Below are 24,887 nucleotides of genomic sequence, written 5' to 3' on the forward strand. Positions count from 1 at the left end.
TTCTATATTGCAGTATTTGCAATATAGAAACAAGTGGTTTCCCTGCCAAACTGTGCTATAAAATTGCAGGCACAGCAGTAAGAGATGCATGGGAAATGCTGACAGAACGTTAGTTTCTATCTGAATGCATAGGAGTCACATAGGCATATTTCTGTGTGGCACATTTTGTCTTTATAAAGAGATATTAAAGCATATTCCTCTTTGATTTTATTTAAGTTCATATATATGGATGTTGCTTTAATATGAGCCACTAGACTTTCGGGAAATTAAAATATTATCAATATTACACATTTTTGACCTTTAAACTCAATTTCAAAGACTAGAGGAAAAAGTTTTAAGAGTTTATTCACTTACCACATGATTAATTGCATCAGAAAACCGAAGTTCTGAGGCAGTTTAGGTTTGTCAGCTCTTTTTAATGGTGTTACAATGATTCCCCTTCCTGATCTGTACACATGGCTAAAATTCTACTTCAGCTTTACAACAGAAAATCCTGTCCTGTTAAGTGATACAGAAGGTACTTCTAGGAAGACTAAAACATTTAAGAAAACAGAGTAGAAAGCCTTTAAACTGTTGTTTTGTTATTTACTTTTTCTTCCAATTACCAAAGAATCCAAAACACAGTCAGTAGTTAGTGGAGAGCACCATCAATCAGCCAGAAGATTTCTGTTCTTTCTTTTCAGAAACTTGAGAGAAGCAAGAGACTGAGAGGGAAAAGCTAACTAATTAAATGCGCTCTACATTAACTTTGTATATGCCCTGAGCATAAGGGGGCAGCACAGGGAGGCAGACATAAGGTAGAAAGCTGGGGTTGTGTTTCAGATACTGTCATTCCCAAAACTGGAATTCCTGCCATCGGCCTTGCCATTGTTCAGCTATATGTAACTTATTTACCAACCCTTTCCCCTTGTTCTCCTCTAATCAGTCTTATATATGCTTAGATCCTTAAACTACTTTGTGCCCTCAAACACTTTTCCAGTAAATATTTAAAATAGGAAAAGGTGTTTTCCTTTCTCATTGTTGGGAACTCTTAGAAGTACATTTGCACTTGTGAATATGGAGTTCCCTCACACATGTATGTGCACAAACTACAGATTAAATATACTTTGAGAGAAAATGCAATTGCTGTTCTGGCCTTTAGTCTTAAACTGTGGCAAATGATGCTTGAATATAGAACTGTCCATCTTTATTGTTGTTTCTCTGAACTGGTGTACAATAGTAGACTTTTTTAATAGTATATTTTCAGCATTGCCTTTATGAAGAAGGGGTTGATTTGGTAAATAGTAATTTTAAAAGACTAGATGCCGCTGATATAGTTAATGAGAACTGCTGTTGCTTTCTAGTGTGCATTGTTATTAATGCTCAACGATTATTGTTTTCTGGCAGATACGCAGAATGAAAAGGAACGTGTGAGGAAGTACAGAGCTTTTATTCAGAGTCTTCCACCAGTCAATAGAGCAACTTTGGCTGCTTTAATTGAACATCTTTACAGGTTACTGCAAATTAAGCATTGTAGCAGAGAAATTATTATAATGTGTTCTCAGTATAACTCTACAATATATGCAATGTGGCTTGTTTCATTCACCAGTAATCACAAAAGCTTATCTAGTTGCAGCAATTAATTGCATTTGAATGCCTTTAATTGATAACGTGTTTTTTCTTTGGTTGTATTTTTAGCTGTAGGTATCTATAAAAATCAATGGATTGGAGCAGCCTTACAGGGAGAGAGGGCTGCTAGTGTATGTGTCCAAGTAGGGTAATTTTTGATGTAGCTTCTTTATGCAATTTCATTTTACTCCAGTCTACTAGTCTTCCAGAGAATTGTTGCAAATGGTTCTTGAAATTAAATATTTTTTTTCAGTGAAAATGTCCTTCTCCACAATCTGTTTTGCACATAATAGCTTTGAGAATTACCTACCCTTCCTGTTTTTCATCAGTGCTTCATTTTACAACTGAGGTAGCAGTAGAGAATATCCAAAATACAAACTTGTTTAAGCACCAAAGGTCATGACTTATTCCTAGCTCAAATAAGGGGCAGAAAATTTGTAAAAAATATTTGACAGAATGATTCTTTGGTGTCAAGGTTAAATAGTACTGGTCTATGTGATATCATCTATTGAACAAGTCAAATTATATTTTTGGTGAATTGCAGTGAGTCTAGAATACATAGAAACTTCTCTTTACAGACTGTTGTGTTCAGAAATTATGGCACATAGCCAAGTATATAGCCAATGTAATGTAAAAATATTTATGTGATTATGAAATTGATTGGTGCCATTATTTGGATAAAGACTGTGCTACATATTGTGTTTAAGAAGTTTCTAAGCATGTCCAGTTAGAGATACTAATTTGATGTTACATCTGTTCTGAAAGTAGTATGAATTTGTGCATTTAATGGCCAAAATTCTGTAGTAGTTTAAAGTGTTTGCCTCTAAAAAAGGACGTTATGTAAACAACATAACTGATATGAAAACTTTACCATAGGGATAGGAGCTAAGAAGGGCCTAATTTCTTTCCACACTTTGTTTGATCTTTGCTCTCAAGTTTGTAGGATATATTTCATAATACAGTGAAACTGTGTTTGGCATTGATTTGGCCTCACCTGGAGCACTGTGAGCAGTTCTGGGGTCTGCAGTTAAAGGATGTTAAGGTGTTTGAATGCATCCAGAGGAAGGCAGCAATGCTGTCAGAGGGCTGGAAGGAATCACCTGTGGGGAGTGGCTGAGGACTCTGGGCTTTTCTGCTTCACAGAAGAGGAGGCTGAGGGGTGACCTTATTGCTCTGTGCAGCTTCCTGAGGAGGGGAAGGGGAGAAGGAGGTGCTGGTCTCTTCTCCCTGGTATCTGGTGGTAGGGTGAATCATGGAAATGGTTCAAAACTGCATCCAGAGAAGTACCAACTTGTCATTAGGAAGGATTTCTTACTAAAAGGGTGGTCAAACATTGTAACAGGCTTTTTAGAGAGGGTGGATGACCCAAGCCTGTCAGTGCAGTTGGACAGTGCCCGTAGCAACATGCATTGGCTTTTGGCCAGCCCTTAAGCAATCCAGCAGTTGGACTAGATGATCATTATAGGTCCCCTCTAACTCAGGTATTCTATTCTGATTTTATTGTTTTCTATTCTAAGTAGTTTTGATATCACTTGAAATGCAGTTAGAAATTTTTCATTTCTGTAATAAGAAATAAAGGGTATAAAAAATATTAAATAAATAATAGTACATATTTTCATTGCATTTAATGTAGTTATCTTTTTTTAAGTGCTCTCCATATTCTGTAAAGGAGCCTCAGGCAATCAAAGGAACAATGAAACTATCTAGATATGTTTATTTTTCCTTCAACAGGGTGCAGAAGTGTTCTGAAATTAACCAAATGAACCCTCAGAATTTAGCTGTGGTGTTTTCCTCATGCTTATTTCAAACTAAAGGCCAAACCAGTGAAGAAGTCAATGTAATTGAAGATCTAATTAAAAATTATGTGCAACTTTTTCATGTACGTATATTTATGTGTATCCTAGCTGCTCAGATGTTAGAGATTCAAAAATATAAAAATCTGCTTTAAAATGGTCTTCTTGCTAGTTCAACAATCTGAGGATTTACAGGGTTTTTGAACTCTAATTCAGTGGATGTTTTTCTTGTCCTGCTTTAAATTTTATTTCCCAGGTAGTTTAACCTGTGTAGGAAAGACTGTTTATGGGATGCTGTGAGCTACTGTTTTCCAAAATCATGCTCATTCTCCTTGCTGGCAAAAGCTTACTAAATTTAGGATTTTTTTTTATTATGACTATTAAAAATACTGTTTCTAATCCAATTTTACAGGCCTGATCAGAACTGAAGCATAGAAGGATTTTGTGTTCTTAATGTCTGAGCTATGATTATGTTTTGTTCCTTAGACCCAGAAATAATGTTCAATCCAATTGGATAGAAAAGCTACTACTAGCAGCAATTTATATTAGCCATTTCGATTTGGAGTTGACTGTGCCACTGTAACATTTTTCTGCAGTTTTTCATTGATTCCTCTGTGTTTCAATATATATTCCATGAAGTTTATCATAATGAGTCCCATCAATGAAGAGCTGTTTCTGACTGATAGAATATTTTGCATACCTGCTTCTATGAGAACATGATTGGCGGTATTGGCAATTGTTACCATAACTATTATTAATCACTCCAAAATTATTTATTTATACAGATAAATGAAGACCAAGTCAAACAAATGGACATAGAGAACAGTTTTATAACAAAATGGAAAGACACTCAGGTAAGTGTCACATTAGGCATGGATAAGGGGAGTGAGGCCTTAATATCTCTGTACATAGGTGTGGCTGCTCTTCTGTTCATCCCTGAGACAGCATCATCCCAGGCACTGCACAGTTGCTAAGTCACGCTTGAACCAGATGTGAGATAAAGTGGCTCAGCTCACCTTCTTGCTCTCCTCATCAGTTCTCCACAGCAGTTTGCCACAGGCTTCCAGTTAGGGTTAAAAGTATTGATGTGGTGCAATTGAGTGATGTAACAACAGCACTGTAATCATGTAAGTGTCATGGGTAATTGGAAACTTAGTCCTCAAGCAGCTACAATTAAGAATTGTAAGAATTCTTTACATTTAATGACTGAGAGTCTGACATCATTGCTTCAAAATGTGTGCATATAACTGGGAAAATCAGTGATGTAGATACTTAATACTTTGGAATATACAGGTTGCCACAGTACTATTATCTCTGGTTATGCAGAATGTTCAGAGAACAACAGATCTGAATTTCTGCTGAATTCCTCAAAGTTCACATGTCTGAAATGTCACTGAAGTTCTGTTCCAGGTGGCACTTCATTAGTCGCTTTTCATTTTCTGTCCACCATATACTTATGCCAGCTGTTGCAGTAATTTACATCACATTTTCTCTCCATACGGTTGTTTATGTGAGCCCAGTGGAAATCATGTGTCAGCTTCATTCTTATTTCCAACCTTTTTCTGTAATATCATCTGAAAAGCAAATTTTATAACTAAATGAGCCTTTTTGAGTCTGTGCCACTATAATTAAGCCGCTTTCTTCAAAGTAGCTTTGTAATGCTTTTCCTCACAAATGTTTCCATTAGTTTTCTATTCTCAAAGACTAAACTAACTTAAAAGTTGCTGGTTTTCAGAATGTGAATGTTCTTTAAAATTCAGCACTGCCAGTTATTTTTCTCTAGAAATGTAATCTTAGCTTTTGTAAATTGGTCAAAATGTATCCCAAAGCTCAACTGTTTATATGTATATATATGTGAATATATTTATGTTTCTATATATTTTTCTTAACCTTTTCCTCTGTTTGTAGTAGTATATAAATAAGTAGCATCACTATCAATAACATTCTCAAAAATAAAGACACAAATTTTTATCTTAGTGTTAATTTGATTATTAATTGTTTATATTTGCCTATTAATAGAATGGTACACCTTCCCTTCTGGTAGTCCCTGTTTCTGCCTTAATTTTTCTTCCTGTGCTCTGATCATCACTTATTTTTTAGGAAATATTTTTTGGTACTGGACTGAGATGAATTGCAATCTTTTGAAGGTGCCTATAACTATACTAAAAGGGAATTAGAGCAGGCAAAATGTGAGACATTTTTAACTTTAGAAAAATAAAGTAATTTCTCATCCATGAAAATAATTTTATTGCCAGAGATGAGCAAACCTAGTTACAATGGAAAATACTACATCCTTTCTCATAAATCATACTTTTCGTCATGATCATAAAATGTTGGATTTACTGCTTTCTAATTTCTTTCTGAGCTTTTTGTTGTTAGACATTTTTAAATAGCATTTGTTAGTCTTGAGCACATGAAATTTATATATGTCATAAATTCGCTTTATCTGATTATTCTACATTAGCATTGTGTGCAAAGTCTAGCCTTTTCTCCAACAAATTTGAAGAGTTATATTTAACAGAGGTTGATATCAAGAGCATTTATTTTAATTCCTTCTTTAATTAGGTAATGACAAGTTTTCATTGTGATTAAGAATCATAAATATACTATTTTGTATTTAATAATGGATTTTTTTTTTTTTGATATGTACACATGGCTGCGTGGCTGAAATAGTCTATTATTTGTAATTTTTCATCTCACTTTTAACAAAGTCATTTTGGGGTTACAGTCCTTTTTCATTGTTTTAAATTCTATTAATCTGTTTTGATTCTGAAGTGAACCTGACTAACCTCCAAATCAGAGTTATGGGTCTGGCAGTTTAAGATATTGAGATACACTCGTGTCTTAGGCTTTGTAGTCTTAAATGGAAATTTAAAATTTCCACTTATGCCATGTTGCCCTTAATTTTTCTGCACTTTGGTGTATATTTGTAAATTAATGTTAATTTTAATTGGTATGATTTGGTTGGATTTATTCAGGGTTTGGATTTTTCTCCTGAATCTGTGAATCGGTATTTTTTTCCTTACACTAGTTAAATAATTGTATTCTCCTTGCTTAAAATGTTTATTTTTAACAATCAAATTTTTTAATTCTTTCTTTTTAGGTTTCCCAGGCTGGAGATTTGCTTATTGAAGTTTATGTGGAAAGAAAGGAGCCAGACTGCAGTATTATAATAAGGGTTAGTGTATAAAAATGATACAGTGATTTTTATTAAGCACTTTTTCTTGAAGTATACCACATTTATTTTAATACATGTTTTTGTATAAGTACACAACGAAAGTTTGAGTTTATGTTTATCACTATTCTTTTAAATATTTTGCTTTAAAATTTGCTGTGTGGCCTAAATTATGTAAAAACTGATTATTATGCACTTTTGCATCTTTGAGAAAAATTTTAAGAAAAATGATACAATTTTAAAGCGGAGATGTCCTGCTTTAGTTTTGCTGTAGTATGCAACAGTGTAAATTCTCCCAGCTCTACCTGTGCAACACATGAGAGCATTAACAAATACACAATGAATGTTGGTTCTATTTAGTAGTAACGACCATTAAAGTGACATTCCTCCTTTCTTTTTGTCTGTGGCTTTCTTCTTTCTTTGAGTGTTAAGAAATCAAAGCTTGTTACTAACTATAATAGAGATTTTTGAGCTTTCTATTTAATAGTGTATTTAAACACCTGCGTCTCCATGTAGTGGTGTTCTGTTATTTTTTATTAAACCTCTCTGGTTTTGTTGCCTTTTTGTTCTTCTCAGCATATGACTCTCAAACACTTTTGTTTATAAATATATGGGGTATGTGATATACATAGATGGACATGTACACATAAAAAATGCTTTTTAAAATAGGAATAAAAATAAGAATATGCATCGCTAAGATAAAAAAATGGTGCTTCTCTAATATTTATCTTCCCACACCCAGGAAGATATATGAAAGCTTTTTTTTTTCCACATTTTTTGGGGTAGAGAAAATGAATTAAAAGCTACCAAGTTAATAGTCATCTTAAAATATAACTTCAATCTCATGGAAAAGACTAAGGAAAGCCTGCTGGAATCTGATGGATATTTTATGGGTTTCCAGCTCAATGTTTGGGGTTTTTTTTCCCTTTTTTTTTTTTTTTTCCTTAGGGAAATTGCAGGGAGGAAGACTTTTAAAAAAATATATCAGAAATCAGTAATTGAAATGTATTATAAACTGACTCAATTTGTATTACAGGTATCACCTTTGATGGAAGCAGAGGAATTAACTAATGATGTTTTAGGAATCAAAAACATTATTCCCAGCAAAGATGATATCTGGGCTGCTTTTGAAGTACTTGAAAATGGAGAATTAGGTTAGTGACACTTAAATGTATGTGTGTCAATCAGCTTTTATTATTTTAGTTTTTCAGTACTTAATATCATTAAAAGTTTAGTTAAAGACTTCATGGAAACAAACAAAAAATAGCCTTCATGCCAATGTTTTACATTTGGTTGTTGTGGGATCTGCACGATTTCTTTCTTCACTTTGCCAGAAATTATGTGATGAATTGTTTTAAACTGCTTATAAATTAAGGGCTGAGAAGGTGTTCTTTATATTACAGTGCTTTGCAGTTCATTAATCATCAGCTACACAAAAGTAGGTCTTACCAGTAAGTCAGAGAGGAAAACCCTATTTTCTTAAGAATGTCAGTACTTGATTTTATAAGCAATAATGCTTTCCCAAAAATTAAATGAGAAAATACATGTCATACTTAGGAGAAAGGATCTTTTCTATTTTGCTAATTCAAATGTTTAATGTACATAGGTGAAAAAAGGAGGTATAAAGTATATAACTCTTTACACACTTTAAAGTGTGTTTTTGGCAAGTGGCATTATGGTGTATGTAGCAGAATCTTGAAAAATTTGTTTGAAATGTGGTTCTGTTGCCAACAAAAGCAAATGTCACATGGCCACCATATTCATGAATGGTAAAGAGGCTTTAACATTGGGAATACTTTATACGTGCTGGAGCATGTTTAAAATGCTGGAGAATTTTCTTGTTAGAGATAACTAAAATAATGTAAAGTAGTAGGGATTTTGTTAATTAAAAGATATTTTGATGAATATTCCCTAAAGTAATCTTAGGGAATTTTTGAAGAATACATGGAGACAGAAATATGCAACATCTATTTGCATTTCCTAGTAAGTTTCTGATCTTAACGATTTCCATTTTACAGAGGAGGACTGTGAACTTGTTTATTTCTATAGTGAAGATACCTGTTTTCAAGTCAAGGAAAAAAAATAAGAAAGTGGACAAAATAATATTACTAAATATTGTTCTAATGTTTTTTGTTAGTTTTGTTGTATTTGATTTTCAGATGTGCTTACAATAATTCTTTCAGTTTTACTAATATTACTGATGTCCTCAGTCTTGACCCTGGCAGTATAAAAATTAGGATGGAAGTTTTTCTCCCTTTCAACTGAAAATCAATTATCCTGAGCCTTCTTCACATCTTACAGTCTGCTGGTGATGCTGTACAGAGGTGTAATACAGAGTTTGTTTCCAGATTCATAGATGTGGGTGACAACTGACAAAGAATGCTAGTATCTCTTATCTTTAGAAGAGTCCTGATAATTCCTGCAAGTGCAGTACAAATCATATTTCTTTAGACTGAGAAACAGAAAAAAATTTGAATTTTATTTTCTTAAACTAGATATATTGACACAGGAACATGAAAACCAAACTACATATGGCCAAGAGAACATTAAAGTAAATAAACAGATAGACCCCACAACAGCTTCTTCATGCATTTAGGTGCAACAACTAATGTTTTAGTGGGGTATGGAAATGTTGTCTGAACTAATGACTACGGAAAACAAACAAAACTAAGCTAAGAGTGAGACACTAGAGGCCCTACATAACACAAAAAGTATGGGCAGGACATTAGAGTATATCCTACTAAAAGAAGAGTTTCCTACACAAAATGAAATGGCACACCAGTGTTTTAAATCCAAAACAACTAACCAAAAAGCAAACTAAATTAAGTCCTAATTCATCAAGTGACTCCTGTCAGTAGAGACTGTGTTGATGAAATATATTCTTCATGGATCCCTTTCTGGAAGAATCAGTGCATCAAAAAAAAACCTGAATTACTGTTTCAAAATAAAAATAATTTTGTAGTAAAGAGACACTCAGGTAGACTCCTGTGATCCTATGGCTGAATCTAACAAGTTTGCAGAGGGCGAGAGCACAGAGAAAATTACTTCTAGAAAATATTTGGTCCGAATGTGACACTGAAGAACTAAAAGACTACTTGAGTCTTTGCTCCTGCAGGTTGATTCTACTAGTGTCACTTGACAAACACCATGAGGCATTTACAAATTAGTTCAGCTAGTGACACATAATGACAGAAAAAAGTTTGCATATTTCTTTCAAATATACATCAGTAATCATGGTGTCTTTCTGATAAAAATTAATTTTCTGCATCTGCATTTTTTCCTGGTGCGGTCTGCTACCACCTGTTCAGTGCATGGTGGTAAGAACTCTGAATTTTTTTTAATTTTAAGTTTTTATTTTGTTTTTTAATATATACTGTCAGGAAAACAACCCCTGAGAAAGCAAGAAAATTAGAATCATATTTTATAGAAAGTCAGTTTCTAGTAATAGTTAATGTTGTTTAAAGTGAAAAGGACTGGTTTAGAACATTTACTCACTTATGATGACCTAAGTGAAAGAAAGGGTAATTGAATGTATGTGTTGACTGCTTGCTGTTCAAAATACTAGAATTGCAGTATTAAAAATCTGCTAAATTATTTGCATATAGAAAAGTTGCAATAATTGATGATTTTATCAAGCCTAATGCAAAATATTTATTACCATATGATTTTACAAAACAGGGTGTATCTAATTTTTTTTAATAATAAGTGATTGATGGATAATTTGTAAATGAGGTGTATTACCAGTAAAATAGTTAATGGTTTTCAGCATGATGATTTATGCACCATGTAATCCATGATGACAGATGGTCTTAAATAAATAAAACAGTAGGTGTTTACTGTGAGAGTGCTGGTGTTCTAGGAAGATGTGGTGATGTGCCAGTCTCTTGCCTCTGATTTGTAAAGTTCTTCTTAAAGTGGATTTTCTCTCTTCTACAAAGGCATCAAGTGTTGAAGCTTTATCACATTAGAGTCCAAAGTTTCCCAAAAATTCAGAAGTTTGACCATTTAAAACAAAAGGGCCAGAAGAAGTAGTGATAATAAAGTAGGGGTTGAGCTGCTATCTACAAAATGGTATTCTTGTTAGGCTGCTTTGGTGTCATATCTGAATAATGAAATATTTGTATGGGTGGTATCACAGCTTTATAGGTAGCGTAGGTAATTTTGCATCCCAAAACAGCAGTGTTTTTTTCTGTCATGAAAGTGTGTTATTTGTGGCTGCTGCTTTCTGAGGCTCTAGTGTTCAGGTGTTCTAGAAAATGCCTTCTGCTAGACTGTAGTGCTGGAGAGTCCCAAAGCAGCTGTTGACATTTCATATTCATCTACCATAGCAGGAATGAAAAATGAGATTATGGCTGCATACTTTGCCCTTCAGTACTCAAGGGACATGGCTAGACTGTGTGACCCAACATGACAGTGTCATAGGGGTGTGACTCTTCAGGAGCCATACCCATCTCTTCTCAAGACCTGACCCAGATAAATTGGTATGCAAATGGGAACACAGATCCGTTGGAAAAATCTCTATTTGGAGATAAAATGACATTTGAACCCACAAAGCCATTGTTAAGGCTTTTGTGGATTCATGAATTACAGCAGGTGCTTGCTGCTGAGCAGAGCCTTCAGGGATGTGAGTGTGTCTTCTCCCACTCTCATCAGTATTGCATCAGGCTGTGCTGTTCATGTGACACTCAGATTTCTGCTGGATCTAGTAATGCAGATTTAGGGACAATTTGCAAGACCTTTTCTGCCTTCATTTGGTAGATGAACTGGGGTTTGTATGGAGTACTGGCTGGGCTTTCTTATCACTGCAGTTTTTCAATTCTGTGCTAGGTCTCAGAGTTTCTCTTCTAGGATGGATGATGCCTATCAAAAATGTGTGTTTGAGCATCTGAAGTTTTGCAGTTCACACATACAGTCTAGTCATGCCTTCAGTGGTAGTTTAATCTTGCTTTACTTTTTGTACAAGATGGAAATACACAGGTGCAAGTTTGGATATCCCCTAGCCACTGCAACAGGGAGAAGATCTAGTAAGACCACATGCTTTTCCCCTCTAGTAAAAAGAATCTAATGAAACCAGGAGTCTGTTTCAGTCTGCTTTGATCAATAACAGACAGTATAATCCATACCAGTTGGAGGCATTTTTTTTCACTGTGATCACTCCAAATTCTTTGTTTCTTTGAATGAAGAGAATTGGTAGTTATGATGTTTCATTTTCATACTGAGCATAGGCCAATAAGGCACAGTATAGCTGAAGGTCTCAGTTCTGTTTGATCATATTTAGCCATGTCCTGTAATTGGTCCTAACTTTTGTATTTAGTTTTTAAGCAGTGCTTTAGTGTCTTTACATTAAAAATTTAACATTACAAAAGAGTCACTGAACATTTGGCTACTGTTTGTTTAGTTTTATATTCATTACCTCTGCAAACACTGCCAGTAAAGGTATTGTCAGTAAAGTGCCTAATTGTCTTATTTTTGAAAGCAGTATTTTTCTTCTATAGTTCAAAGTCAATGAGACCTTGTTGTTTACAGACCAATGTAACTTGTGACGGCCTCCAATATTGTTGAGTTTTCTCTTTTATTTTAATTCTAGTTTTTTGTGCTTTCTTTCTTTGGCATTTTTCAGAACGTCCTCTGCATTATACAGAGAATGTACTAGAACAAGTTCTTCACTGGAGTTCACTACCAGACCCTGGCACTGCATGTCTAATAATAAAGAGATTTCTAACAGCAGACATGGTGAATCTCTACAGTGGTATGTAATTTTTTTTAAATTTCGTTATTTTACATGGAAATATGAGAATGGCAATTGTTTTCAGTGGAGCAAAGTCTCCCAGAACAACTGAATTACTGCTACTTCATAAAAATTACAGATTTACGGAGGGTTGTGGTGACTCCCTATGGAAACACAGAGATTATGGATGTTTGTTTCTACAAACTATAAGCTCTCCCATTGAAATATAAAAGTGTACAGAAATTCTGCGGTCAGTTCACACTTTGTGAACTTCTGCTGTGAAGCTTGAAACTGCTCTTATCTAGGTCATACTGTGGGAATATATTTATATAACTATGGTATGCTAATAGAAATTTCTATTATCTTATTTGATGCCTCCAAATTGCAAAGCTAATTTCACAGAATCAGAATATTCTGAGTTGGAAGGAACCCAGAAGGATCATCAAAGTCCAGCTCCTTGCCTTACACAGGACAGCCCCGTGAATAACACCTGCGCCTGAGAGTGTTGTCCAAACTCTTCTTGAACTCTCAGGCTGATGCTGTGACCACTTCCCTGCGGAGCCTTTTCCATTGCCCAACCATCCTCTGGGGGAGCTTTCCTGATATCCAACCTGAGCTTCCCTTATAAAACTTCAGATCATTCTGTTATCCTTACACTGGTCACCACAGAGAAGAGATCAATGTCTGCCCCTCTGCTTCCCCTCACAGGGAAGCTTTTGACTGTGATAAGGTCTCCCCTCAGTCTCCTTCAGTGACCTCAGCCACTCTTTATACTTGAGGGCTTCCCCTCAAGGCCCTTCCCCATCTTTGTTGCCCTCCTTTAGACACTCCCTAATAGCTTTATAGCCTTCTTATATTGTGGTGCCCAAAACTGCCCCCAGCACTTGAGGTGAGGCTGCCCCAGCACAGAGCAGACCAGGACAGTCCCCTCCCTTGCCCAGCTGGTGCTGCTGTGCCTCATGCACCCCAGGATAGGGTTGGCCCACCTGGCTGCTGACTCACATTCACCTTTCTGTTGACCAGGACCCTCAGGTCCCTTTCCTTGGCACTGCTTTCCAATGTCCCATTCCCCAGTCTGTCTGTGCATCCAGGGTTGCCTCATCCCAGGTGACATACTCATTTGAATGACATACTCAAGCAACTGAATAATTTGGAGGGTATGTGGCCTATAAAAGGGAGCTAACACTTAAAATACACATCAAGTATATAGTGAAAATATACAGTTTAAACATTACCCCAGTCTATTTTTTTTCCCACATAACACCTGGCTTTAAGTCTCCTGTGTAATATGTATTATCTGCTTTGCGAGAAGTAGAAGTTTGGTGGGAGTTCCAAAATTATATCCTGTTTTCAAGCAGTTGAAATCCCATGTGCTGTCACTGTATAACGTGATGGTAACACATGATGGCCGGTTTAATCTTCATCTTATTTTATCTAATGACTCATTCAATTATATCTATCTTTTCCTCTCTTCCTCATACATGGAAATGTTAATCTTTCAATTCTATATATCTCGTCTTGATTTCAAGAAGTAAAATTTATGCTATTGTGCTTATTCTTCTGAAAGTAATGGCCTTCTTCCTCCATGCTTTATTCCTGTAGAAGTATATTTCACAAATGTGAACGAACCTGAACAAGTGTGCTGTTCATGACTTTTATGGTTGGGTTTCACTAAATGTCAATAAATGTGTGGTAGCAGATCATGAATGGAGAGAAATGGCCTACTTCATTAAAAGCTTGATATATGAACTCCCATCACCTCACTAGGTATGTGTTCAGATCAGGAGAGGGAATGGGTCATAAGGATTGTGTGAATCACTGTTCTAAGAAACACATAAAGATTAGGCTAGTGTCAGTTTATAAAATGTAGTGAAGGAGAGGATCTGCTGCTATTTGCATTCCTTTGTGTCTCCTAGATTTTGCATCCATTTGTTCCCCTAGCTTATTAGAGTAATGATTTGCATCAATTCCATTCAGTTTGATGTTACTATAGAGACACTGTCTTTTGACTGTTTACATCTAGTGATTTTTTTATGTTTGTTTTAAAATAATTAAAACTTTACCAAATAAATTATGTTGGTTTTCTCGGTGGTTTGAAAAGGAAAATTTCTGCCACATTGCAGACTTACGGTGTTGATGTCTGCAAACTCCATGTGTCAGAGTAGTCTTGTGAATCCATCACTACATAGTGTCAGAATGAGAAAATGTATAGAATGAAGTTACTGGGGAAGAGATGTTCCCAGTGTTTAGGGTACAAGGCACATATGGTTATGGTGGGGCTCTCCATCTCAAAGCACACAGGAAATAGCTGCTAGCTTGAAGGAAGAAGGGGAGACCTTAATCTTTTCTGTCTCTTACATTCTATATGGGGATAACTCCTTGTCACTGAATAATAGGGCTGGGGCCAGATGTCCAACCACTATGATTTGAAGTATGTTTTTAAGAGTGGATTCAGCCCATACAAATGGGCAACTGGGTGGATGGATGTTCTCCTACTTTGCAGTAAAATTAATAGGACTTTGATAATTTTATGTTTATAATTTAATTCCATGAATATTCCTTGCTTTCCTGATTTATGTAATAATCTTAAAGACTAATTATTATATTCCAGGCTTTTTTTTCTGTTAATATTGCTTGAGAGATTTTCATTCTCAGCACTTTTCTCCTTTTTCTTCCTGACTCTATATTGTTGTTTGAAATAATGTTGGTTCAATAGTGAGCATAAGGAACAGCTGTTTCAGCCTCTTTTCATTTTGGCAACTTAACACAGTCTTCTCTGTCAGTGCAACTTTTCCCATGTTCCTTATACATAGTACATTCTTGATTTTGGTACTTCTTCTCATCTTGTCCATTTTAAACTATTTTCTCATGTTCTGCAACTGAGATGAGCTCAGTTGTTCAGAGCAGGGTGCTGATATTACGAAGGTTGTGGGTTGGATCCCTGTGTAGGGCATTCACCCAAGAGCTGGATTCTGTGATCCTGGTGGGTCCCTCCCAACTCAGACTATTCTGTGATTCTATAGTCCAAACCTTACACTGAGGTCTAGATGTATGTTTTCTCTTGTATAGAAACCAACTTTCCTTTTCAAGGAAAAAATAGTTAGTTTATTTGTATTGATATGTTTCAGCAAATTTGTGGTGAGTTTTCGATTTTATTACAGTTTCTAGTTGCTAGTTCCTGACAATTAATTCCATAGCTTTTCATGCTTGTTGTAGGAGCACTCTTTCAAGTGCTACTCAGTAGGGCAAGATGTGCACTATATTTTGGTATAAGAGATACTCAAGGACAGCTTAATTCTATTTCAAGACCCATTTTCTTCTCCTTATCTAAAAATTTCTCATATTAAAGTTTTATTTGTTAGAAAACCAGGTATTATTTATTTGTTAAATTTACTATAAATTCTGTGTATATAGGTCCTTGAAATTTTTCCAGTACAGTGTTGTATAATTTGAGTGGTAAGTATTGATTTCTGAGAACAGGGGCTATTATTCAGAGGAATTCTTTGAAATGCAAGCTTCTAAACCATAGGTGGATCGATCCTACATGGATTAAGTGTACCTACCTCCCAGTTGCAAAGTTCTGTTAAGTTTAGCATGTTTTGTAAATTTTGTGTCTGAAAAATACATTATGATTAAGGCACATCCCTATTGTCTTAGTTTTATTTAATGAAATGCTGGCTTCTAAAGTATATGGAATTTCATCAGTTTAAAGAATTATTTTTTCCTCCTTCATAGGAGTGCTGTGAAGTTTAGAATGAGTTTTTGTCATGTTGCAAGCTGTGTGCAGAAATGTAAAGTCTTCCAGCTTGGTAAAGATGTGGAAGTATCCTGCTACTCTCACTAAGTACTCTGCTACTCTAAATTTGTATAGTTTAAAAAAAAATAGAAAAAAGTGGTTATGATTGTGTGGATAAAGATTCATATTCTATACTGAACGTGAAATAAATATTCTTATCAGCAAAAAGAGAATCAGTTTTTTTTAACTGTGCACATATATTTGCACTTATAACTGAGGACTTCTAAGTAATTTCTGATTTTAATTGTTGAAATGTATTGATTCTGGATTTAGATTCTTATTTTTTGATATTCTATCATGTACTGCTTCTTAATAGTAGAGTTTTGATATCAGATGCTCGAAGTCTAAGTGGAATTTTTATGAAAAAAGCCAATTGGCTACTTGGGTAAGAATGAGATTTTCAATACACATTACACCCCTTTTACATCACAGTTTTATTTCTTATCCTGAAACTAATATAGTACAAAAGCCAGTGGTATCATTCTGTGACTCATAAACAAGTTGGTTCAGTATTTCCTAAATAAATGAATGACTTACAGGAGGTACCTACACTTAGCTAAAAATAATAGGTGGTGAAAGCCAATATATGGCATAAGTAGTAGGCTTGTAGTGTTTGGGAGTAATTATTAGCCCTGTTAATCTGGCTCCCTCTTCAAGGTGAAGAGATATTGAGTGGGATGGAGGAGAAGGCTACATCTGCCTACCTGCTCTCTTCTCATGTCTGCAGTCTGCTTCCATCACTCTTTACCTCAGGGAGAAACGAATACTTCAGAATTCTGCTGAATTCTGTGTTCTGTTATTAAGACAGTAGGAATTACTCTATTTTCCTTTATTTTTCCTTTTGCTGGGGAAGAATACTTACTGGGAAAAGCTGACAAAGTAGTGGAAAAATATATGGATATTGAGCAGAATAGGAAACCTGAAAATACCTAGAAGTGGTGGTGCAGTAGTTTTTATGTACTAGTAATACTTCTTTGCATTATTTTATTTAGGATTTTAAATTGCTAAGAATGCACTGAAAAATCTGGTCTTTAACACTGAAAGCCTTTGATCGCTCTGGTACTTTTCATTTTAAATAAAAACTTTCTCAGTACAAAGTTAAATGCTCTGTAAAGCTCACTGCCAAATTACTGTTTGGGTTTGTGTGGGAAGTGGTATTTTGTTTGAGTTTTTAATTAATTTTGCCAAATATATGTGGGTTTGTGTGTATTTTAACATAAACAAAAAAATCCAGACAGATTCATGACAAAATCTGATATTTATTGAAATGTTTTGCCTCTCAAGCACAGAGATTAAAAGTATCCATGTCATACTCTTGGTTTTAACTACCTGTTATATGCTGAAAACATTCTTTGAATTAAAGTTTGTTGGTAGATTCTTTGCATGTTATCATACAAGTGAAACAGAGAAGACTTTTTTCCCACCAGTAATTAAAATAATAATGGTGTGCATATTTAAAAATGCCTTCCTTATGAATGTAGAATACATTAATATGAAACATGTATTGAAATGTAATATATAGTGTATATATATGTGTGTGTATTTATATAATATAATTAATGCAATTATTTATATATATATAGCATAATACCAAATCAATTTTACCAATGTAATTTTAGTTTTTGATATGCAGTAATACTTAAAAACTAGGAGCTTCCACTGTTGTAAAATCCTCTAACAAAATGCTTTTTCTTTTTTCTTGGTAGACAAAAATGAGAAAGGTACTGTGAAAGCAGGCAATCTGAAGTACAAGGAAGAGCCATCAAAACTACTGTCTGGAAACAAATTTCAAGACCGTTACTTTGTGTTACGGGAAGGAAACTTGCTTCTCTATAAGGATATGAAGGTACAGCAGACAAACTTTGCATTAAGCTTTCTTTTTGTTTGAAAAAGAAAAGATCAACAAACAGATCAACATTTCTCATACGAAATGGCAACTTCTAGAATCTGCGTTGACGTCTAAGATTTTTGTCTTGCTGTTTCACAGGTGTCTTAGTAGAAAGAGTTTCTGTGGGTTCATCATTTAGCTATTGTAGTTATGCATTACTATAAGCTTAAAACTTAAAAAGAGAACAATTTTGGGTGCTTTGTGCTGACATTAAGTTATTTGAAAACCTGCTGTAGAAAGCTGCAGCAGAAGTAATATGGAACTTAAAGGAGTGCATGCCATTTTTTTCTTGGTATTTTGCACAAAGCCCTTAAAAATTCAAACAGGGTTCTTATGCATATATGTCTCATGATAGAAGAGATTATAGGAAACAATAACTCTCAATACACTAGGAAAATATTTCCCTGCTTCCCAACAACATTTTTTAGATATATTCTCTGTCCTCTAAAAACTAGTATGGGTAATTAGGTTACGTATACCTCAGAATTCCATAGAAGTGAATTTAGTAATGATTAATAGCAGGAAGGGTTCAGTTTTAAATATTTCATGGGAGTTTTCTTAAAACATTGGGTTTGAGTGTATGCAGCTTGTATTTTAGTATAAAGCCAAATAATAATAAAGAACTATGTTTTAATTCCAAGTATTTCTGGTTTAAAAAAAAAATCAAATTTTTAAGTGCTTTTATTTTTGCTGACTGCTGTTTTTTTCCCATCCAAAAAATACATATGTATATTGCTGACCTTCCTAAAGTACTTTTTTTAAGACATATCCCTTACTCACGTAAGCTAATGCACTGTGTCTTCTTGTGAAGCTGTGGATACAATCTTAATTAGAATGACCCCAGAATGTCACAAATAGTGTCTTACAATTTAGTGCTAAAACTCAAATTGGCACGTATGTGAGAATAAATTAATATGCCCATAAAACCTTAATTAGTATCTTGGAAAGAATTTATGACAGGATTGTTTTACCACTTGATAATCTCCTCTTTTAAGCCATTCTAATTTATAAAAAATTTAATTCCCCCAACTCAGGAGGCACTTTGAACACTTATTTTTAAATTATTTTTTTAAATGCAAATGGCAATACCATTCTGATCAAATAGTATGAGTTTGTTTTACATTTTTTGAGAGATATTAATCTACCATGAATAATCTTGGTTTCATTTTAGTCATATTTAGGAATGAATAGTAGGAACGCTTGACATTGCAGATGGAAAATTGTAGTTAATAAGGCCACATGTACTAATTAATTTTTAAATTCTCATTAATAGCAAGTTAAATTTGTATATGCAGGTGGAGATACATTCTGTTCAGTGTTTCTCTTGTTCAAGAGCAATTATCAAAAACATTGAAAGTTTCCATGAGTGCTGTATGCTAAATTGCTATATTGTGCTAATTGACTGAAATAATTTACCCCTTTAATGTTCTGTTGCTAAGAGATAAGCTCACAGACAAAGAAATGGCTCCCTTAAGGTGCATTATTGTGAGAAGTATGCAGTTGTTTAAGTGAATAGTATGTTCTGCAGGGGTATTTTTTCATCCTGGCAGTACCCTTCTTTTGAGCAGGAAGTTACACAAGAATACCAACCATAAAACTGTTATGTGTTTTGTTGTTTTTTAAGTTCTCTTAAGTGCCTCTTTTTTCCCACACTGGAGTGTTAGAAATTGAAAGCTGCAGAATGGGAAATTGAGAATCCAGGGACAGTAAACTGTAGGGAGTAGCTTTGTGTACTGGGATTATAAGATTTGTTGTTTGGTGCAGTTTTTTCTATACTGAAAGCTAAAACACTTGACCTAAAAGTACTAAAGGAATACTTTTGTGTTGTGTAAAATATTTTTCTCTGTAATAGTGTGCATCTATTGTTTCCTTTCAGCACTTCATCTTCCAGTAACATTCAGTTCTCACACCTTTGGGTCTGTGTCTTCTGTAGATTGACTAGAGGTAGTTTGTTCAAGAAGGAGCAAGCAAGGAACCTCAGGAGATCCTTGTCCAGCTTCCTGTGCACAGCAGGGATAGCAGCTGAGGTCGGGACATGTTGTGCATGGCTTTAATCTGTTAAAGTCTTCGAAAACTGAGGACAGATAGCACAACGTTTCTGGGCAGTCGGTTGCAGTACCTGACTGTCCTCATGGGGGAAAGTTTGTCTGTCCTTAGATGTAGTCTTCTCACAATACAAAATGCCTCACTCAGTCTGCTTCGAAATTTCCCTGTAGGTGCTGGGGTCTGCTGTTAGTTCAGCCTCTCCTACAGGGCAAGTGCTCCAGCCCCGAGATGGCCTGGTGGGCCCCTGCTGAACCCTCTCCAGATTACTGATTCACTTTTTTGTCTCAAGGATCCAAAAGATGCAGTCACATGAGTAATAAGGAAAGGAGGATAATCACTGTCCTCCACCTCCTCACTTTGCTTCTGCTATCTCAAGAAAGCAAGACCACCTTTGCTGTTAGGATACTCTGCTGGTTTATGCCCAGCTTGGCACCTACCAGCATGCTCTGGTCCCTATCAGCAGAACTGTCTCTCACTCCCTGTTATTCAAAGATTTTTTTCCCTCACCTGTGCAAGAGTTTGAGTATATCATTGTTAAATTTAATGAGATTCCTGTTGTTCCATTTCTTTGTCCTGTGTAGGTTCCTCTAAAAGTCGCAATACTGGTGTTCTCCAGAAACCAGGTGGATTCCTTCTGTCTCACTGGGCTGCCCTTCCTGAAGATATAAGGAGGGACAAAGCCCTGCTCTCCCCATCCCCTGTCCCATAAAAGTCAGGATATGTTATCCAGAGACTTCTTGTTGTTCAAAGACATAACTTGCTTTTTTTTTTCATCCTGATTTAGTGGCCCCAGTGGCCTAATGGATGAAGCACTGTCTAAGACAGGGATTGTGGGTTTGAATCAGTAAGTCAGCTTCACCAAGCGCAAGTCCTGCCTGACCAACTTGGTGGCCTTCTATGATAAATTGACTATGTCAGTGGACAAGGGAAGAGTTGCAGGTGCCATTTATCTGAAATTCTGTAAGGCCTTTGACATGGTCCCTTTAAAATATTCTTTTTTCTAAATTGGAGAGGGATGGAATTGATGGAGTGGACTGTTAGATGGATAAGAAAGTGGTTGGATGGACATCAGTGACATGTGGTATCCTTCAGAGGTCTTTGCTGGGATTAGTGCTACTTAATATATTCATTAGTGACACAGAAAAGGGGATTGAGTGCATCTTCAGCAGATGACACCAAGCTAGGGGCATGGTTGATACACCTGGGGAACAGGAGGCCATCTAGAAGGGCCTGGACAAGCATGAAAAGTAAGCCCATGGGAATCTCAGCAGGTTTAACATGATCAAGTTCAAGGTGTTGCACCTTGTTTGGGTCAACTCATTATATCAGCCCAGTCTGGGGGATGAGCAAATCCAGAGCAGCCCTGCCAAGGAGGATTTGGTGATGCTGGCAGGTGAGAGGCTGGACATGACCCAGCCATGGGCACTCCCAGCCCAGAGAGCCAAAGGTGTCCTGGGCTGCATCCAGAGCCCCGTGGGCAGCAGGGGAGGGAGGGGATTCTGCCCCTCTGCTCTGCTCTGCTCTGGTGAAACCCCACCTGCAGGGCTGCAGCCAGCTCTGGGGGCCCAGCACAGGAAGGACATGGACCTGGGAGGCTACCAGGTCGATTAGAGGGATGAAGCACCTTGTCTGTTAAGGAAGGCTGAGAGAACTGCCTATGGTCAGCCTGGAAAAGAGACCTACTTGTGACCTGAAAAGAGGCTAGAAGAAAGATGGAAACAGATATTTTAGAAGAGTCTAATGCAGAAGAACAACAGGAATGCCTTCAAACTGAGACTAGGTTTAGACTGAGTATTAGGAAAAATTCTTTACTGTGAGGGTGGTGAGGCACTGGAACAGGTTACCCAGAAAAGCTGGGGATGCCCTATCACTGGAAGTGTTCAAGGTCAGGCTAGGTAGGGCTCAGAGAAACCTGGTTTAGTGAAAGATGTTCCTGTTCATGGAAGGGGGGTTGGAACTAGATAGTCTTTAAAGTCCCTTACAACCCAAACCATTCTCTGATTTGAAGAAAATTTTCACCATTCCATAGAAGAGGTTATTTAACAGAGAGCAATCCCATTTCCCATCTTCCTGTCTCTTGAAGAGTTTGTGTTCATATATAGCACCACATCTTCATTATTCTGATTGTGTTACAGTTTTGTGATTTCATGTGAACCTTAAGTTCTTAATCAGTCTGCTTCCGGTAAAAGTGACTACACTTTGTTAATGGCAAAGAAAGAGATAAAATATTTTAATGATTTGCTAGAAAAGAGGGGTGCACTCCATGAAAGAAACTGAACTGTGTAATCAGTCATGTGGCATCTTTTCTGTGGCACATTCCTGATACAATAATTAGAATCTTACTTTATTTGCAGGCTAGCAAACCTGAAAAAGTGTTGCCTGTCAGTTCTCTGAAGCTTTATCTTGGAGTGAAAAAGAAAATGAAGCCACCAACAAAGTAAGAATAGAAAAGAAAATAAACACAGTGTAAAAAGTATTGTAGTATCATCAATAAAGGATAGCATAGAACATTGTGGAACAAGGAAAAGTCAAGAAGCCTATAGCAGTATACTGAATTAAATTATCCCCTGTAATATTATTTGTCCTTTTCCTATATTTCTTTTCATGTTCCATGTTAACTAATCTGTGCTAGTAAATTACTTTATTGATTGGCTCTTTGTAATCTAAAGTGCATTTGTTATCTCTTGTGGGTATGGTTGCTCCTGGCTCACTTAGTTTTGTGCTGTATGTCCTGCATGTCATTGGTGGACACACTTTCCTTGCACCAAGTAAAAAGAGAGAAGAGAAAACCAGTTAGTCATGGCCCTTACCGGCAGTTCCTGTTGTTCAGCAGAGGATTTTCCTTTTTCAGGATCTTTGTTATTTTGATGTTTCTGCTAGCTGAAGACTACAGTGCCCTTTACAAACATCAGTGACAATCTCTCAGGAAAAGAGCATTGGGAAATGACACCTGTTTTTCTCAGATGTTTCCAGTTCTTGTTCGGTCAAAGCTTTGAGATACTGAGACAATGCACATAGGATCTTATCCCAGAGGGAGTCTAGGTTGGCTGTTGCCTTTAAAGAGATCTGCCTGAACTTTTCCTTTACAGTTGGCAAATCAAAACACCCCAAAAAAGTCTGTGAATTTCAAAGCTTGGCCATGTTAAAGAAAGCATTGGTGGGTTTGTGCTTTTTTTGCATGTTTTTTTTTTTAATTCAAGTGCAGAATGAGTAGGAGATTAGTTCAAAATAGGAGTAAAACGATTATGTAAATGTGTCTTTGCAGTTTTTTTTACCTTGAGGTTTATTTTTAGTCTACTTTCAAATGAAGAGTTTACCAAGTCTCTTATAGATCTCCAGAAGTGTCTGTTTGTTTCACCTCAGAGGCTTCATTGTGCACCCACTCCCTTTTCATTTTCCTAGTAATTATTAAATCCCTATAAAATCATATGATTCATTTTGTTTATAGTACAAGCATAGCTCTTTTCTCTCTGTGACTTCCACACTGTAGTGGACTCTTTACCTGACAGTTTTATTTCCAGCTCCTTGAAAAAAGCACAGCCACAGGAAAAATGTGGCAACTAGTCAGCTGTCATCTGCAGTGCTTTGCTATAACCCTTTGTCTAAAACAGAAAGTTCATTAACTGTAAATCAATTGTAAGAAAATTAGCAAAAATCCATCCTCAAACCCAGAACTTTACTCTGGATTTGCACTACACATTAAGACTTCGCAAAATTTTTTTTTTTCAAATTAAGAGGACTATATAAAGGTAATTAATCTCTGCTGTTTGAGGAATATGTCCCTGTTTATGGAACTAATTTTTGAAAATCTTCTTTCTTTCAGCTGGGGACTTGCAGTATTTTCTGAAAAACACCAGTGGTAGGTAAACATGAAATGCATGCTTGGTTTAACTTAACTGACTAATATTTTTTGAAATGTTGAATTGCAAAATAAGAGTGTTTGGAAACTAATGGACATTATTTTGCTTTCATGTCAAATTTTATTTTTTGTTTTTTTAAGTAAAGAACCTTTCTTAGTTGGTATGTTTTGTTCATGTTTTGGGTTTAGGTGTCTGGCTTCCTTCTGTGACCAGAGAGCAAACAATAGTCATAATGTTAGAATGATAGATTTTAATCCTGTACACATACTTAAAATGAAGCACAGGCATTGTCATCAAAGTAGGTAAAGTGATAATTTGAAGTATTTATATATGCCTATTTTTTCTGGGAGTGTTAATAATAAATATAGATAGCATGAATGAATTTAAGCACTATTTGATGTAGTTTAGAAGCCTATTCTTTAATATGTTTAACTGTAACTGGCATCTCCATTGCTTTTAATATTAATTGTGTATTGTGTTCTAGGTATATATGTTGTGATGGACAAGATGTGCAGATGGAGTGGATGATCAGCATTTTTATGGCACAGGTACTAATCTGATCAGAAAATGTAACTTATTCTGCTGTTACAAAAATCCCATTAAATATGTATGTGTTATATATAAGGTTCAGTGCCAAAGTTTCTGGAATACTTCATGTAATAAAAGTGCCAAAAGATGTGTCTTAGTCCATGAAGACTATGAGTGCTCTGAGAGTAATAACATTAGATTCTGACATCAACTCTCCATCCCACCCCACTGTATTGTAGAGAAGCTTGGTAAAGAAGGACAATTATTTTCTTTCCAGAAAGCTCTTGTGGGTGAAATTTTGGCCACTGACCTAAAGGGTGTGTCTGTGTGCCGCAATACCCAAGTGCTATTTCTCTGCTCACTAGTTTGGATGCTGCTAAAGTAGTGATGAAAGAGGGGTGTAATGTTTAAAAGCATAGTGGTGTGAACTAGCCCAGTTGAAGAGCTTTGCTAATATGGCTTTTT

At 35.8% G+C, this 24,887-nt stretch overlaps 1 protein-coding gene across 1 annotated transcript in view; it reads left to right on the forward strand.

Annotated features, from left to right (window-relative positions):
• The window catches only part of ARAP2 (ArfGAP with RhoGAP domain, ankyrin repeat and PH domain 2), a 154,950-nt gene that overhangs the window by 119,605 nt on the left and 10,458 nt on the right, over nt 1-24,887 (forward strand). The window contains 10 exon segments of the mRNA XM_054514724.1: nt 1,387-1,492; nt 3,340-3,487; nt 4,187-4,255; nt 6,505-6,579; nt 7,613-7,730; nt 12,197-12,325; nt 17,807-17,946; nt 22,389-22,471; nt 23,858-23,893; nt 24,379-24,442. Of these exon segments, the coding sequence (XP_054370699.1) occupies nt 1,387-1,492; nt 3,340-3,487; nt 4,187-4,255; nt 6,505-6,579; nt 7,613-7,730; nt 12,197-12,325; nt 17,807-17,946; nt 22,389-22,471; nt 23,858-23,893; nt 24,379-24,442 (968 nt within the window).

This window comes from Molothrus ater, chromosome 4, assembly GCF_012460135.2.
Source record: "Molothrus ater isolate BHLD 08-10-18 breed brown headed cowbird chromosome 4, BPBGC_Mater_1.1, whole genome shotgun sequence".
In the NCBI taxonomy this organism is placed as follows: domain Eukaryota; kingdom Metazoa; phylum Chordata; class Aves; order Passeriformes; family Icteridae; genus Molothrus; species Molothrus ater.